Below are 18,926 nucleotides of genomic sequence, written 5' to 3' on the forward strand. Positions count from 1 at the left end.
TCACCAAGACCAAGGAGATGGTGGTGGACTTTAGGAGATCTAGGCCTCATAAGGAGCCAGTGATCATTAATGGAGAATGTGTGGAGCAGGTTAAGACCTACAAGTATCTGGGAGTACAGTTAGACGAGAAGCTAGACTGGACTGCCAACACAGATGCCTTGTGCAGGAAGGCACAGAGTCGACTGTACTTCCTAAGAAGGTTGGCGTCATTCAATGTCTGTAGTGAGATGCTGAAGATGTTCTATAGGTCAGTTGTGGAGAGCGCCCTCTTCTTTGTGGTGGCGTGTTGGGGAGGAAGCATTAAGAAGAGGGACGCCTCACGTCTTAATAAGCTGGTAAGGAAGGCGGGCTCTGTCGTGGGCAAAGTACTGGAGAGTTTAACATCGGTAGCTGAGCGAAGGGCGCTGAGTAGGCTACAGTCAATTATGGATAACTCTGAACATCCTCTACATAGCACCATCCAGAGACAGAGAAGCAGTTTCAGCGACAGGTTACTATCGATGCAATGCTCCTCAGACAGGATGAAGAGGTCAATACTCCCCAATGCCATTAGGCTTTACAATTCAACCGCCAGGACTTAAGAACTTTTTAAAAGCTATTATTAATGCTTTTTGAGATAGTGATTTAGATGCATATCATATTTTTTTTTACTGAGTTAAGTATTGTTAAGTATTGTATGTAATTAGTTCTGCTACAACAAGTGTATGGGACATTGGAAAAAAAGTTGAATTTCCCCATGGGGATGAATAAAGTATCTATCTATCTATCTACACCATGTAGAGAGACAGTGAGGAAGGATAGGCAGTGGATAGGACATAATTAATTGCAGTCAGTTGGATGGGTTGAAAAATGTCTACTTTAATGCAAGAAGTATCAGGAATGAGTGTGATGAACCTAGAGCAAGGATCAGTACATGGAGCTATGATGCTGTGGTAGCAGGAAAGGTTACTGGATGTTCCAGTGCTTAGATGTTTCAAAAGGGACAGGAAGGTTATGTCTACAGAGCCAGTGTTCTGTTCTGGGTGCAGGATGTGGGATTTCCAGGAGACTTCCAGCCCCCCGATGGCCACATCTGCACCAGGTGCATCGAGCTGCAGCTCCTTAGAGACCATGTTAGGGAACTAGAGCTGCAGCTCGATGACCTTCGGCTTGTTAGGGAAAGTGAGGCAGTGATAGACAGGAGCTACAGGCAGATAGTCAGCCCAAGGCTACAGGAGACAGATAAATGGGTGACTCTCAGGAGAGGGAAGGGAGAATGTCAGATAATGGAGAGCACCCCTGTGGCTGTCACCCTCAACAATGACTACTCCATTTTGAGTACTTTTGGGGGGGAATGACCCACTGGGGGAAGCATCAGCAGCCATGCCTCTGTCACTGAGTCTGAGCCTGTGACTAATAGGGTAGGGGATTGAAGTGGACGGCAGAAGTTATAGGGGACTCTATAGTCAGGGGGACAGATAGATGATTCTGTGGATACAAAAAGAAAACACAGATGATAGTTTATCTCCCAGTTGCCAGGGCCCATGATGCTTGTGAATGCATCCACAATATCCTGAAAAGGGAGGGTGAGCAGCCAGAAGTTATGATGCATATTGGTACCAATGACATAGGAAGAAAAAGAGAGGAGGTCCTGAAAAAAGAATACAGAGAGTTAGGAAGGAAGCTGAGAAGCAAGACCTCAAGGGTAGTAATCTTGGGACTGCTGCCTGTGCCACACGACAGTAAGGATAGGAATAGAATGAGGTGGCAGATAAATGTGTGGCTGAACAATTGGAGCAAGGGCAGGGATTCAGATTGCTGAATAATTGGGACCTCTTCTGGGGCAGGTGGGACCTGTACAAAAGGGATGGGTTGCACTTGAATCCAAGGGGGACCAATATTCTTATGGGCTGATTTACTAGAGCTGTTGGAAGTGGTTTAAACAAATATGGCAGGGGGATGGGAACCAGGATGATAGAGCTGAGGATGAGCCTGCAGGTTTACAAGTAGATGATGGGTGTACCATGAATGTAAGGAAGGACAAGCCAATGACTGGGTACAAATGCAGACAGAGCAAAAAGCTACAATGTACCACAGAAGCAATATTTAAAAGGACGAAGAACACAGGACCGAAGGTGCTGTATTTAAATGCATGTAGCATTCGGAATAAGGTGGACAAACTCAATGTGTAATTAGAGATTGGTCGGTATGACATTGTGGGCATCACGAGTCGTGGCTGAAAGAAGGCCATAGTTGGGAGCTTAATATCAAAGGATATACTTTGTATTGAAAGGACTGGCAGGAAGGCATAGGCAGTGATGGGGCTCTATTGGTAAGAGATTAAATTAAATCTTTAGAAAGAGGTGACATAGGGTCAGAGAATACTGAATCTTTGTGGTTGGAGTTAAGAAATTGAAATGGTGGGAAAAAAAAACATTATGGGAATCATATATATAGGCCTCAAAATAGTAGCCAAGATGTGGGGTTGAAATTGCAAAGGGAGCTGGAAAAGGCATGTAATAAAGGTAAAGACACAATTGTAATGGGGGACTTCAGTATGCAAGGGGATTGGGAAAATCAGATTGGAGTCAGATCGCAAAAGAGGGAATTTGATGAGTGCCTATGAGATGGCTTTTTAGAGCAGCTTGTGCTTGAGCCTACTCAGGGAAAGGTTATCTTAGATTCGGCATTTTGTAATAACCCACATCTTATCAGGGAGCTTAATGTAAAGGAACCCTTAGGAGACAGTGATCATAATATATATAACCATATAACTGACTGATAAACATATGACTGAATTCATACTGCAGCTTGAGAGGGAGAAGCATAACTCACATGTATCAGTATTGCAATGGAATAAAGGGAATTACAAAAGCGTGAGAGAGGAACTTGCCCAGATGAATTGGTGGAGGATACCGGCAGGGATGACGGCAGAGCACAGATGGCTGAAGTTTCTGGGAATAATTCATAAGGTGCAGGATAGATACGTTCCATAGAGGAAGAAGTTCTGAAATGGCAGGGGTAGGTAACCATGCTGACAAAGGAAGTTAAGGACTGCATAAAAGCCAAGGGAAGGGCATATAAGGTAGCAAAAGTGACTGGGAAGTTGGATGATTGGGAATTTTAAAAAAACCCAACAAAAGGAACCTAAAAAAGCTATATGAAGGGAAAAGATGAAATAGACTAGCCAATAATATAAAGCAAGATGTCAAAAGTTTTTTTCAGTTACATAAAGAGTAAAAGGGAGGTGAGAGTTGATATTTGACCATTGGAAGATGATGCTGGTGAGGTAGTAATAGGAGACAAAGAAATGGAAGATGAACTTAATAGATAGTTTGCATCTGCCTTCACTGTGTGCCAAAGATCTGTGAGTGTCAGGGAGCAGAAGTGAGCGCATTGCTTTTACAAAGGAAAAAGTGCTAGGAAAACTCAAATGTCTTAAGGTGGATAAGTCACCTGGCCCAGATGGACTTCATCCCAGAGTCCTGAGAGAGGTTCCTGAAGAGATAACGGATGCATTGGTCATGATCTTTCAAGAATCATTTGATTCTGGCATGGTCCCAGAGGACTGGAAGATTGCAAATGTCACTCCACTCTTTAAGAAGGGAGGAAGACAAAAGAAAGGAAATTATAGGCCAGTTCACCTAACCTCAGTGGTTGGGAAAGCGTTGGAGTCTATTATTAAGGATGAGGTTTCAAGGTACTTGGAGACTAATGATAAAATAAGCCAAAGTCAGCATGGTTTCTGTAAAGGAAAATCTTGCCTGACCAATCTGTTAGTTTTCTTTGAGGAAATAACAAGCAGGGTGGGCAAAGGAGAGGCAATGGATATCGTTTACTTGGATTTTCAGAAGATGTTTGATAAGGTATCACACATGAGGCTGTTTAACGATAAAATCCTATGGTGTTACAGGAAAGATGCTGGCATGGATAGTAGAATGGCTGATAGGCAGGAGGTAGCAAGTACAAATAAAAGGGGCCTTTTCTGGTTGGCTGCTGGTGACTAGTGGTGTTCCTCAAGGGTCAGTATTAGGACCACTGTTTTTTACATTGTTTGTCAATGATTTAGGTAATGAAGTTGAAGGTTTTATGGCAAAGTTTGCAGATGATATGAAGATAGGTGGAGGAGTAGGTAGTGCTGAGGAAGCAATGTGATTACAGCAGGACTTAAACAAATTGGAAGAATGGGCAAAACTGTAGCAGATGGAATTCAGTGTTGGGAAATATGTGATAATGCATTTTGGTAACAGGAACAATAGTGCGGACTATTATCTAAAAGGGGAGAATGTTCAAACATTAGAGTTGCAGGGGGTCTTGGGACTCCTCGTGCAAGACTCCCAGAAGTTTGACTTACAGGTTGAGTCTGTGGCAGACAAGGTAAATGTAATGTTGGTATTTATTTCAAGGGGAATATAAAGTAAGGAGATAATGCTGAGCTTTTAAAAATGCAAGTCAGGCCACACTTGGGGTATTATCAACAGCTTTGGGTTCCATATCTCAGAAAGGATGTGTTGTGATTGGAGAGTCCAGAGGAGGTTCACATGGATGATTCTGGGAATGAAGGGGTTAACATATGAGGAGCATTTGGCAACTTTGGGCCTGTACTCACTGGAATTTAGAAGAATGTGGGGGGGGGGGGGGATCTCATTAAAACCTATTGAATATTGAAGGGACTAGGTAGGGTTGCTGTGGAGAGGATGTTTCCTGTGGTGCAGAATCCAGAACAAGAGGGCACAGCCTGAAAATTGAGAGGTGACCCTTTAGAACAGAGGTAAGGAGGAATTTTTTAGCCAGAGAGTAGTAAACCTGTGGATTGCTGTGTCACAGATTGCAGTGGAGGCCAAGTCCATACGTATATTTAAGGTGGAAGTTGATCGTTTCCTGAATGGTCAAGGCATCAAAGGATAAGGATATGGTAGGTGTATGGGGTTGAGTGGGATCCGGGATCAGCCATGATGGAATGATGGAGCAGACTTGATGGGTTGAATGGCATAATTCTGCTCCAATGTTTTATGCTCTTATGGAGGTAGAAGAGGTGGAAGCATTGAGGAGCAGGTGGGGAGACAGATTTTGGAAAGGTGCAAAAATGATAGGTTTGTTATGGATGACTTAACTTCCCCAGTATTGATCAGCACCACCTTAGTGTAAAAGGTTTATACGGGACGGAATTTGTTAGTGCGTCCAGGAAGTATTCCTAACATAATATGTAGAGAGGCTGACTAGAGGAGAGTCCATACTGGATGTGGTACTCAGCAATGAATCTGCCAAGGTGCCAGATTTCTCGGTGGATAAGTGAAGTAACCATAACTCTCTGAGCTTTACCATTGTTTTGAACATGGATAGGGGCAGGCCTCAATTGGGGGAGGCCTTATTATAATGCTATTAAGCAGCAATATAGAAGTGTAAATTGGGAACAGATGTTCTCAGGGAAATATACAAAAGAAATGTGGAGGTTGTTTTGAGAACACTTGAATGCGGTTTCTGGATAGGTTTGTCTCATTGAGGCAAAGAAAGGATGTCAGGACGAAGGAGCCATGGTTGACAAAATAATGGAGTATTTAGTCAGGAAGAAGAAGGAAGCATATTTAAGGTTTAGGAAGCAAAGCAAAGGTTCAGGAGCATAAGACAGGACTTAGGAGAGCTAGAAAGGGAGATGTGAAGGCCTTGGTGTAGGATTAGGGAAAAACCCCAACTCGTTCTACTTATATGTGAAGAACAGGAGGATGACTAGAGTGAGGATAGGACTGATCAGGAATCAAAAAGGAAAGGTGCCTAGAATCGGAGGAGATAAGGGAGGTCCTTAATGGATAGTTTGCTTCAGTATTCACCACTGAGAGGGACATTGATGTATGTGAGGCCAGTGTAGAACAGGCCAATGTGCTGGAACGTGACGAGGTTAAGAAAGATGCAGTACTGGAGCATGTGAAAAGCATTAGGACGGACAGGTCCTGGGGACTGCAGGTTACTAAGGGAAGAAAGAAAATAAATTGCTATGCCATTGGTGATGATTTTCGGTTCTTCACTGGCCACAGGAGTAGTACCAGAAGATTGGAAGATGGCATGTGTCATTCCTTTGTTGAATTAAGGTAATAGGAATAATCCTGGGAATTATAGAGCAGTCAGTCTTATGTCAATGGTAGGCAAACTATTGGAGAGGATTCTTAGAGACAGGATTTAAAAGCATTTGCAGAACATAGAACATTGAACAGTACAGCACAGTACAAGCTTGTTACCCCACAATATTGTGCCAACCTTTTAACCTACTCTAAGATCAATCTAACCTATCCCTCCCACATAGCCCCTCATTTTCGTTCATTAACTTGTGCCTATCTAAGAGTCTCTTAAAAGTCCCTAATGCATATGCCTTGACCACAACCTCTGATGGCACATTCCACATACCACCACTCTCTATGTAAAAAAAAACCTACCTCTGACGCTCCCCCTATACATTCTTCCAGTCGCCTTAAAATTATGCCCCTACGTATTAGCCATGCCACCCTGGAAAAAGTTTCTGGCTGTCCACTCCATCTATGCTTCTTATCATCTTATACACCTTTATCAAGTCACCTCTCACCTCTCACCACCCCTTTGCTCCTAAAATGACAGCCTCTCTAAGCCAGGCAGCATCCTGATAAATCTCCTCTGCACTCTCTCTAAAGCTTCCATATCCTTCCTATAATGAGGTGACCAAAACTGAACAGAATACTCCCAATGTGGTCTAACAGAATTTTATAGAGCTGCAACATTACCTTGTGGCTCTTGAACTTAGTCTCCTGACTAATGAAGACCAACACACCATTCTTAATCACTCTACAGTAAATTTAAGGATCTATAAACATGAACCCCAAGATGCCTCTGTTCCTTGACACTGCTGGTGATGGAAGAGAGTAGGTCAGGTCCTATGGTTAGGGTCCTAAATTGGAGTAGTGCTAATTTGGGAGGATTTAGACAGAATCTAGCAGAGGTTGAATGGGTGAGCCTATTTGAATAGTAAGAAATGAATGGCAAGAGAGAGGCCTTTAAGAGTGTGATAGCAAGTGTTCAGAAGCAACGTGGTCCTGTTAGTGTGAAGTGTAAACCCCAGCAAATTTAGAGAACTTGGGCTGAAAAGTGATATAGAGGCTCTGGTCAAGATAAAGAAGGAAGCAACATTAGGTTTATGAGACACACACAAAATGCTGGTGGAACACAGCAGGTCAGGCAGTATCTATAGGAGAAGCACTGTCGACGTTTCGGGCCGAGACCCTTCGTCAGTCCTGAAATGTCGACAGTGCTTCTCCCTATAGATGCTGCCTGGCCTGCTGTGTTCCACCAGCATTTTGTGTGTGTTGTTGTTTGAATTTCCAGCATCTGCAGATTTTGTCATGTTAGGTTTATGAGGTCAGGATTGAATGAATCCCTTGTTGGACAATAATAAGATTAGGAATACTCTAAAGTGGAAAATCAGGAGGGCAAAAACAAGTTATGATTTGGATCTGGCAAATAAGGTTCAGGAAAATCACTCAGGGTTCTAGAGGTACATTAAGTGTAAAAGAATGGTTAGGGAGAAGGTGCATCCCCATAGAGATCAGCATGGCTGCCTATGTTGTGCGCCACATGAGATGGATGGAATTTTTAATGAAAATTTCTCTTCAGTGTTTACTGAAGAGAAAATCGTGGTTGCTCAAGAGACAAGGGAAATAAGTGGAAGTGTTTTAGATGGCATTCATATTACCAGGGAGGACGTATTTGCAGCCTTACAACATTTTAAGATGGATAAATCCCCAAGGCCTGACTGAGTGCATTCTCAGACCCTGTAAAAGGCTAGAGAAGAAATTGCAGTGGTCCTGGTGGAGATATTTGCTTTAATGTTAGCTACTGGTAAAGTTCCCAAAGGCTGGAAGATGGCTAATATTGTTCCATTGTTTAAGAAAGGTGGCAAGGACAAGGCAGGGAATTACAGGCTGGTCAACTTGACATCAGTAGTTCAAAGGTTCATTTTATTGTCAAAGTATGCATGTACAATACAACTCTAATATTCGTCTTCTCCAGATAGCCACAAAATGCAGAAAAACTACAGGATTCATTGAAAGAAAAGACATCAACCATCCTCCCCACATGAAAAAGAAAAAGAAACAAAACCCACTGACCACAAACTACCCAACCCCTCCCTCGCATAAAAATCAACAGATCACCCACACAGAAAACATCAACTGGAACATCAAACCCCAAACCCCCTCCCTTGCAAAAAAATGGACAACAACATCAAACGCCCAAACCCTTCCCTTGCAGAAAAGAACAGCACCAACAGCACAAAGCCCCCAACCCCTCTCCCACAGACACAAACTAACAGATAGCGCACAGAAAAAAACCATCATGAACATTAGACCCCCAAGTCCCCAAAACATCTCTCTTGCACAAAAACCAACACATTGTCCAACTGGAACCCCAACCTGCTAATCAGCAAAAAAAAAGGAAACCACAGTAAACTAAAAGAGAGCAATATGAACTATAGTCCAATAATCACATAAATGAAATTCAGTCCTTCTGAAAAGAATGACCACCACACTGCTGACCTGCAGCTTTCTGACCACTGTGCTGCTGATTTGCAGCCTTCTGAGCACAACTGACTCATCTACAAACTGCCATCGACCTGCTCCCTCCTCCACATTTGCCTCAATGCTTCAATATCTCTCAGTGGTTTGAAATGGAGACAGTCATGGTCCTGCACCCCTTCTCTGGTCTTCTGCACAAGGCAGCCAGTGCTTGTGGTCCTCTCCGGGACAGCAGAGTACCAGATCACTCGATCGAACTCCAAACTGCATGTCACAGTCTCCAACAGTCTCGGAAACACAATCAAGTCAAAAAGAACAAGCAGAAGGCATAGAAAAAGTGAAATAATTGAAGATATAATTGGCTACCTGGAAAATGTCGCCTGTGGTAGCATTCCTTGGCACCATCTTGACCGAAAGTCATGACCAGTAATGGGAAGGAGGACAAGCTAGAAGGTGATAGGTGAAGTCAGGTGGGTAGGAAAGCTAAAGGGCTGAAGATGAAGAAATCTGATAGGAGAGGAGAGTGGACCATAGGAGAAAGGGAAGGAGGAGGGGCACCAGGGGGAGGTGATAGGCAGTTGAAGAGGTAAGAGGCCAGAGTTGGGAATAGAAAAAGAGGATGGGGGAGGGATTTTTTAATGGATTGAGAAATCAACATTCATGCCATCAGGTTGGTCCAAGGTGATGCATATTGGGATGACTAATACATGTTCGGCATACACCATGAATAATAGGGTCCTAGGGAGTACTGAGGAACAGAGGGACTTAGGGTAGAAGTCCAAGGAATTCTGAGATAGCAGCACAGGTGAGTAAGATGGTAAAGCAATCTCATGGGTTATTTGCCTTTATTAGAATATAAGATCAGAGAGGTTATGGTACAACATTATAAACCTTTGTCATACCACAGGAGGACTATTGCAAACAGTTCTGATCACTGGACAGGAAGAAAGATGTGGTAGGATTGGAGAGAGTGTGGAAGAGATTCTCCAGGATGATGCTGGGAACAGAGCATTGCAATTAGTTCGGGTTTCTTTTCTTTGGAGAAGAGGAGGCCAAGAGGGGAGCTGATAAAGATATACAAAACTAAGAGGGGCATAGATAGGGTTGATGGTAGAACACTTTTCTTCATAAGTGTCTCAAACTAGATGACATAGCTTAAGATATGGGGTAAGAGTTCAAAGAGGATCTAAGGAAGATTTTTTTCCACCAAGACAATGAGTAGAATGAGGAACACTACCTGAGAGGATGATGGAGGAAGACACTCTCGCAGCACTTCAAAAATAACTTGTGACTATGGAAGGCAAAGTGCTTGTTAACAGGAACAGTATGGTTGGATACCTGATGGTCAGCATGGATGGGCTGGGCTGAAGTTCCTGTTTCTGTAATGTATGACTTTCAAATAGTTTAGGGTTTGCATAGATCATGCACAGGCATTCTATATGCGGTCAAATATACTGTTTTAAAGCATTTATTGATGCTACTAAAGAAATAAATTACATTGCAACTGTTTTACATGCAGAATTGCTCCATATTTGTCCTAAAACTTACTATTATGCAGCAAAAATAGGTTAAGGTCATTCTTTAATATTTCATTTGTTGAGGTGGAAAAGTCACGGTTGGTAATGAAGGGATCTTGGAGAATTGGGAATTCTGGGGGAACAGACATCGGATACTCTCTTATCCACTGAGCTCCAAACTATTGATTCTTCCATCTTCTCTTTTACACAGTCATGCAAAGTTTAGAGCTGGGAATGGCAGATGTGACAGCAGCTGAAAGGCTAGTCTGATAGGTCAAGCCAATAATTTAAATTTTTTCCATAATTTTATATTTATTTCTTGGGATCTGGGCATTACCATCAGAGCCAGCAGTTATTTCTTATCCGTAACTACACTTGAGAAAGTGGAATGGAGCCACCTTCTTTAACCACTATAGATCATTAAATGAATATAATTGCACAGAGCTGTTTAGCAAGCTGCTGCAAGATTTAGAGGAATGATGATGAAAGACTGTTAAGATGGTATGTGACTTAGTGGTGGTGTTCCTATGTAGGTCTCTGGTGGAAGAGGTGGTGGGTTTTGGCTGTGCTCTCAGAGTAGACTAGGTGAGTATTGCTCTGTACTTTGTACGTGGTTCGCACTGCAGCCACAGTCTGCTGCCGGTGAAAGGAATAAGTGTTCAGGGTGTGCCTCTGAAGAGTACCAATGTACTAGATGGGTTTTTATGACAATCCCCTAATTTCTTGGTCACTCATATAAATAGAAAAACAAATTGTACAGTAGTAGCCCTTATACCCACCTCTTCCATGTCAGTGTCAAGTTTATTGTTGATTGTCATAGGCATACATAACCAAGGTATACATACCTTGAAAGTTAGGCTCTTGCTGCAGCAACACAGTATATTGCAAAAATAAGCCTTATCTAATTTTGTGCCTTCCTCCATTCACCTCCTCAACACTATTTTGAATATATAGTATGCATAGAACCTTTGACAGTACAGTCAGTTTTATTTTGTGTATTAATTGCATTAATTCTTAGTATTTATGATCTATTCTGAGAATTTTCTATTGTTTTTAACTAAGTGTAGTGTGGTGTTGTGTATCTTAAGTTCTGTGATGTTGTCCTTATGACTGCACAAACAAAATTCCTTACAGAAAATAAAGTGAATTGAATTGAAATCATCATACAATTAAATCACATAAATTATACATAACCTATATGACAAAATAAACAAATAAACATAACAACATTAGTGCAAGTTGAAAGAAAGTAAAAAGAAATATAGTCCAAGGTAGTTAGGGGTTTTCTAGTTGGTTCAAGAAATGGATGGCAGTGGGGAAGATGTTATTGTTGACTTCCCCTTGCCCCTCGATTTTGTTGACATTGAGTGCAAGGTTGTTGTTGTGACACCACTCAAGCAGCTGACTTTTCTCATTTCTGTATGCCCCCTCGTCACCATCCTCAACAGTGATGTTATCGGTGAATTTGTAGATGGAGTTGGAAATATGCTTAAACATGCAGGCATAGATAGAGTAGAGCAGGGGGCTAAGCGTGCAGTTCTGAGGTGATGGTCAGCCCTTTGTTGATAGTCAGTGAGGAGCAGATAAGGTGAGGAATTTAACTGCAGGGGGAGGTGAAGAGGCCCAGAGGATGATGGTTTTGAACCCAAAACCATAATCAATGAGCAAGATATCTGACACCATATCCCTCTACTTCTTTCCTACCCATGTACCTGATGAAATGCTGTAAAATGGTCTTTCTCAATAACCATTAACCTCTTATGAAAAACTAACCTTCCAGATCAGTTCTAGGCTCCCACCCTCCTCCCCCCCCCACCACCCTGGAAAATTAATTCTGATTATCTATCCTATCTATGCCCCTCATAATTCTGTAAACCTCTATAACAGGGGTTCCCAACTATTTTTATGCCATGGACCCTTACCATTAACTGAGGGGTTTGTGGACCCCTGGATGGAAACCTCTGCTCTATAAGGTCATTTATAATTTCAGTTTACACAATCAGCAGGTCTCCACTCCAAGCAACAACCTAGCAACTCTCTTTTATACTCTCTCTGTTGTGCCACATCCTTCCTATGGTGTGCAACCCGAATTGTACACAATACTCTAAGTTTGATCTAACCAATATTTTAACCAATATTTGCAGTATGCCAACTGCAGCACGACATCCTGAGCAACACACACAAGATTCTGGAGGAACTCAGCAGAAGATGTCAACTGTAAATGTCTGTAGTGAGATGCTGAAGATGTTCTGTAGGTCAGTTGTGGAGAGCGCCCTCTTCTTTGTGGTGGCGTGTTGGGGAGGAAGCATTAAGAAGAGGGACGCCTCACGTCTTAATAAGCTGGTAAGGAAGGCGGGCTCTGTCGTGGGCAAAGTACTGGAGAGTTTAACATCGGTAGCTGAGCGAAGGGCGCTGAGTAGGCTACGGTCAATTATGGATAACTCTGAACATCCTCTACATAGCACCATCCAGAGACAGAGAAGCAGTTTCAGCGACAGGTTACTATCGATGCAATGCTCCTCAGACAGGATGAAGAGGTCAATACTCCCCAATGCCATTAGGCTTTACAATTCTACCGCCAGGACTTAAGAACTTTTTAAAAGCTATTATTAATGCTTTTTGAGATAGTGATTTAGATGTATATCATATTTTTTACTGAGTTAAGTATTGTATGTAATTAGTTTTGCTACAACAAGTGTATGGGACATTGGAAAAAAGTTGAATTTCCCCATGGGGATGAATAAAGTATCTATCTATCTATCTATCTATCTATCTATCTATCTATCTATCTATCTATCTATCTATCTATCTATCTATCTATCTATCTATCTATCTATCTATCTATCTATCTAGCTAGCTAGCTAGCTAGCTAGCTAGCTAGCTAGCTATCTATTCTCTTTGTCATAGATGCTGCCTGGCCTGTCCAGTTCCTCCAGCATTTTGTGTGTGTTGCTTGGATTTCCAGCAGCTGAAGATTTTCTCCTGTTTCTGATTGCATGACACCCCAACTCTTGTTGTCTCTTGGGCAATGGAAGCAAACATATCAAATCCTTTTCTTTCATTACCCTTTCTTCTTGTGCTTCCACTTTCAGCAAGCTATGGACTTGTACCCCAAGGCCTCTCTACATCAATGCTCCTACTGTCCTCCACTTGCTGTGTATGCCCCCAACAGAATTAGACCTCCCAAAGATGGCCTGTCCTGGGGTACAGGACTGTCTATGTGCATGGATGGGGTGGAAGAACGAAGCTTGTTTAGCTGTTGTTACTTTGTTGCTTGTTATATTGTGTTGTTCTACCGAGTATTGTGGGCCTGTTATGTTGGCTGTCGGCGCGTTACACTGTTTGTATCGATGTGCACGTTATAAATAAACCTGAATCCTGAATCTTGAGCAATCTTTTCCCTTGCTTCCCATTATATTCACCCCAGTTTTAACTGAAATCCACCAGCCTACACGGTGAGATTTCAACTTATGTCACCGCATCTGTACCAATGGGACTATATTGAAAAGTTGTGACTTGGTAAAGATAGACACATAGTTACTGTATTAGGTCTTAAATCTGAAACGTTATCGCTTGCTTCTCTCCAAAATGATGCAGTCTGACCTGCGGTGTACTTCCAGCGTTTTCTGGCCATCAGGATTATGCACAGGACATGGATAAAACGATACTGAAACACCGTGGTCTGGTTTTTAGCAGAGAAGGCCTGGGGCTAATGATGTTATAGTAATCTATACATTAGAGAGGATGCGAGGCTCATCTCCGCATTGAATAAATCACGGAGCTGAAAGTACTTCAGTTCAGCGCGTGACGGCTGCAGACATTTTGGCTGAGTCAGACCCCACCATTCGCTATTAATTTTGAAATACTTTATAAATGCTCCAGGTTCAAAAGCATTACACAGGACTCAATGCATCAACCCTATTATAAAGTATAAGTAGGGGAAATGTTTAAAGTACTTAATTGAAAAATCAATTACAATTATCATTTATAAATAAGCCAGAATCAGACTTAAGGCAGCACCGGCAACAGAGACAGGTTGCGTTCATCGATTCCGGAAGATCGTACCCTTTAGAAACCATTGCAGAGGCGGGGGCGGGGGAGCGGACTATTTTGCAATATAATTGAATTAGATACCATATCTGATACCAATTTCGGATGGCCGGTAAATGCTGGCCCGTGTAAATAGTCCAACCTGGCCTGACAGAGGAATGGTATTTCTCAGTGCTCCGCCCATTGATGCAGCGCCGTGTTGTGCAGACGCCTCTTTACGCGGTTGGTTAAGAGATCAGCAAAAAAAAAATGCCGCACATCCGCAACTAGGTTGTCATGCCCGCTGCAACAGGTTACGAATAGTATTTCAGAATTAATTTCTGCCAGTCCCGTTTAACACCGCTCCTGCGTCCAGCGATGACCCCTAGCCCTTGTTTCTCATATATCTACATCACTCCAAGCGCTCTTCGCCGGGGGTTGCAAATTGCGGTGGGCTGGGTTTATTGTTTAACTGACGCGCTGCTCCAACTTATTGGAAGTGTAGGGCACAAACCTAAGTCGATTTCTTTCAGTTCCGGCAGTCGACTGTTGCTGCTCTCATAGGCTGCGTTGTTTATCGCACAATACTGTAAATGCATTCTCTATTCAGGGAGGTTATGGTTGCAGTTTTGAAGGCGTGTTTTTCATGACTTTAAGTTATTGGAAGGCTGAATCGATTTGGAGGACAATTCAAGGAACCACGATGTGGGCGAAACTGATGTTCATTGCGTGGCAGCACTTTATTTTTTCCTCAGGTATGTAAATACAAGTTGTTAAATTCTGAACGCTAAGCAAAAAAAAACCCTGCACTTTCAGCTTCAGTATAGCATGATCATTATTTGCGAAGAGCTAAAGAATATTCTGATATTTATAATGCTAATATAGTTGTTTTTTTGACATAGCTAGCATTTATTTTAGTCGGAAAAACCTTGTTTCACCAAATGGCTTCTGGCCATATTAATTTGAGCAAATCTTTCCACTCGATACGGTTACTGTATTTTGCGGTCCTCCACGGCAGCCCAGTGTACTGCTCGGACTACAGTGGCAGGATACCAAAGAATAACAAGATAGACAGTCTTCTGTAAACTTTTGCTTAAATTAGAGGGACTGAAAGCCCTTATTGTGTAGATCCCTCAAAATAAACAGCACGGCTCTATGCAGCGGAGCAGTCGCTTCAGAAAATGAACAGGCAGAATATGAAAGTATCTATTTTAAAAACAACTACATAGCAAATTGTATTTCGCATTTTGGCATCTAAATCAATATTTTCTCGTGCAATTTGTGTGGTGCTAAATAATCAGTGAATATTCCCTTTTCTTTTTCTCCAGCTAATGACTCGGCTGCGCACGAAACACAACAAACAGGTTTTTCAACAGACGTCAGTACATTTCTATCAGAAAATTCACCCACCACTTTTAGCTCCGCCACGCCTCTTGTCACAAGCTTGCAAAACACAATGGCACACAGTACAAAAGTAGGTCGCAATTCGGAAAACGGTACCGCGACATCCTCTATCCTCAAACAAACATTTTTACCAAATACAATCCACTCAAACAAGACTGTGCCCCCCAACACTGCGGCACTCACTGCGAACCTCACTTTTCAAAACAGCACAGATCTTAATGTCACAATCGCGCCGAACACAATAGCTCCCAATGCAACTTGTAACAGTTCAGCAACAGTAACAAGTTACTCACCCAGCGTAACAAATAGTTCAGTAGAAGAAGAGATTACAACTAATACAACGGATAGTCCGATGGTAAATAGTACGGCCCAGCCAACTTCACTGCACTCTTTGACCAGCAATACTTCTTTCACAAGCCAGGAGCCAACCTCCTTTACAACTAGCACTGAATACCGTAAGACCCCTGCAATTAATGTCTCTACTACCACCTTTACACATCCTGTTGTTTCTACCACCCTTGTATCATCTTCGAGCATAACTCCTTTACTAAGCAAGAATCATTCAAATACTAGCGCGGAAAGAGGAAATACATTTGCAGCTCCAAGCAAAACAGGTGAGAATTTATAGTACTATGTCAAATATGTATTGTTGAGGCCCATAAATCAGCACTCACTGTAAAATGTGTACTGCTTGTCTGTCTGTTTCCATTGCGTTCTTGTTGACAAAGAGCGGGGTAATAATACTTTGAACAAAGAGGGTAGATAATGACAATGATGAGAGAGACTTGAATATGTAAATATATTTGAAAGGCCAACTTATGGAGGCAGACTGGTTCAATAATTTTAAAGCTCTTAACATTCCACTGGATTTCTGAGGCTTCATCTCAAGTGATGAAAAATTCAAAATGAGTTGTAATGACCAGCCTGTAGAAAACATTAGTAATACCCTGGGCAGAGTACTGTAATATATGCTGCATTAGGCAACACACTTTCAGAACGACATTGAGACTTAAAAGGATGGACAGAGAACATTTAACAAAATGCTTCCTCATATGATGAAATACCAACCTGAAGAAAGACTTGGGCCACATTTGGAATTAATTTAAATTTGCTGTCCCACTGCCGTCTATTTCAATGTCAGTTGTGAAACATATTGAGCCATAATTTGATAGAGCAGTGCATCTTACAAATTCTGGCATTACTTAATCATGCCATTATAAATTTGAGTTTTGAATGTTTTGTTTTGCTTGGAAAGCTGCTAAGTGCGTTAGTGAACAGAACAAGGAACTATAACGAAATATATAACTATATATCAGTATAATCAAACAAACTAATGAAAGCAACAGCTCAACTGTAGAAAGGAAAAGGAGAAAGCAGGGAATGAAGGTTTGGTTAAGTGACAGTAAAATGAGAAAGAAATTGTTATGTATTAATCTCAAAATTTCCAAAATATCAATTAAATTTAACCCAACGAATTGGTAATTCCCAGGGCAATTGAGAGCCAGTAGCTAGAATTAATCTAAATGATTTTGGCCTAGAGTTTCTGACATTGGTGAACTGCCTGTACTTGTTGCTGTCTAACCCATTAAGTCTACTTTAACTTGGAATGGATCTTCTTCCACAATTTCCTGAACAAAATTGCATTGAAGATGTTGGGCAAGTTCCGTAGAGAGCAGCCTCTGACTTCCAAAAACAATTTAAAATAATCACCTGATTAAAAGTTGGAAATTTAAAATAATTTAAAACAATTAATACATTTAACTCAATCAATTCAGACAATCATGTCCATTTTCTGGACCAAACTATCCAGCTATTTCTCAACCTACTTTGCATGTTGAAATGTCCGTCACTACTGCTGAGACCAATGTTTCATAATGCTGCAGAGAAATTTCTCATGCATTCATTGTATTAGATCTTATTGTCATTAGTTACTCTAAATTTGTTTGTTTTTTTCAGCATGTTAGTTATTTAATTCTGATTCACCTTTTATTCTAAACATAATTGCCAGATAGATTTCATTTTATTTCTGCTAGTTTCTCAAGTTAACAATTTTTTCATCTATTCATTTAAACATGATAGCTTCACTTTTATGCTTGATTCTTAAGTACTATTTTTAGCAGTTTTGTGGCCCCTTAATCTGCCACATAAATTTTAAAAAATCGAATGTTTGACTTTCATTTCTTGGTTTCTATGGCTATATCATATGCATCTACAATGGCATAATTTTCATTTCTTCACTCTCACCTCATTGCTGACTCATGAAGCACATTATTTACAGATTTTTTAAAGAATCTTCATTGCAAATGTTTTATCTGTCATGTTCCTGATTTACCTTGCTGCTGTGATATGGTCTGGGATTTTTCATTGATAATACAAGTTATTGCCATAGCTGTGTACTTTTTCAGTTTCAGCCATTGAGTGATCAGATATGTGACTGTGTAAAAGAAAACTATCCAGTCTTTGTAGCTAATCAGTTTGACTTAGTCACTCCCTAGTTCTAAGTTATGTTCCCATGAAAATCTGGTATGAACCCTGGAGGATTCTATTCAAGGAGGCAGAGGGCACGGCTGAGCTCTCAGTCGAGTGTTTAAAATATGCCTTTAGTTAAAAACAGACAGCTGTTGGAATTTCAGCAAAGGATAATACAGCTGAGATTCTACAAGGGCTAAAAATTGATAAAGAGCAGGTACTAGAAAGATCTGTTGCACTTAAAGTAGATAAATCAACTTGTTCACATGTTTACATGGAGAATAAGCAAGATGTTCTGGCCATATTCTTCCAAACATCATATTTAGGAGTGGTGTTTCAAGTTAAGGAAATGTTACAGCTTTGTTAAAAACAAGATATAGGAATACAACTAGCAACTACAGAACAACTAGTTTAACCTTGGTGATGAGAAGTTCTAGAAACAAAAACCAGGGACAAAACACTCCATGAACAAATGTTAAGAGAGAGCCATTATGGATTGGTTAAAAATAAAATGTTTCAATATATATATAAAAAATCAATGAAAAATTTTTTAAATTGATTTTTTAATGCATTTTCTACAACACTACAAAAAAAAACCCAAGAACGAAATAGGAAATTAATACAGTGCAAGATAAACATACAATGGTAATATAATACAGAATATAATAATTGAAAAAGCACCCAAATTGAAGTCATGTAAAATTAGTATCCACCCCCACCCCCTCAAGAAAAAAAAACTCCAGACCAACCAGAGCAAAATGTAGGAAATATAAATCAGAACATTCAAACCCCCAAAACGTAAATACAATTAAAAACAGAAGATAATAATGCCTACTACCAAAAAAAAAGCTGAAAGCAAGGGACTGAAAAAGAAACTTAGTCAAAAGGAAAGTTATGAAAATACTCAATAAAAGGTCCCCAGACCTTATGAAACTTTATGTCCGAATTAAGAATTGAGTAATGAATTTTTTCAAGATCTAAACAGGACATAATA

At 41.0% G+C, this 18,926-nt stretch overlaps 1 protein-coding gene across 3 annotated transcripts in view; it reads left to right on the forward strand.

Annotated features, from left to right (window-relative positions):
• LOC140739339 (uncharacterized) overlaps positions 1–18,926 on the forward strand; it is a 99,300-nt gene that overhangs the window by 42,552 nt on the left and 37,822 nt on the right. For all 3 annotated transcript variants that reach the window (XM_073067552.1, XM_073067551.1, XM_073067553.1), the window contains 2 exons: positions 14,670–14,814; positions 15,388–16,077. In XM_073067552.1, the coding sequence (XP_072923653.1) occupies positions 14,670–14,814; positions 15,388–16,077 (835 nt within the window). The remainder of the gene's footprint in view (positions 1–14,669; positions 14,815–15,387; positions 16,078–18,926) is intronic.

The sequence above is a fragment of the Hemitrygon akajei genome, chromosome 15 (genome assembly GCF_048418815.1).
Source record: "Hemitrygon akajei chromosome 15, sHemAka1.3, whole genome shotgun sequence".
NCBI classification, from domain to species: Eukaryota; Metazoa; Chordata; class Chondrichthyes; order Myliobatiformes; family Dasyatidae; genus Hemitrygon; species Hemitrygon akajei.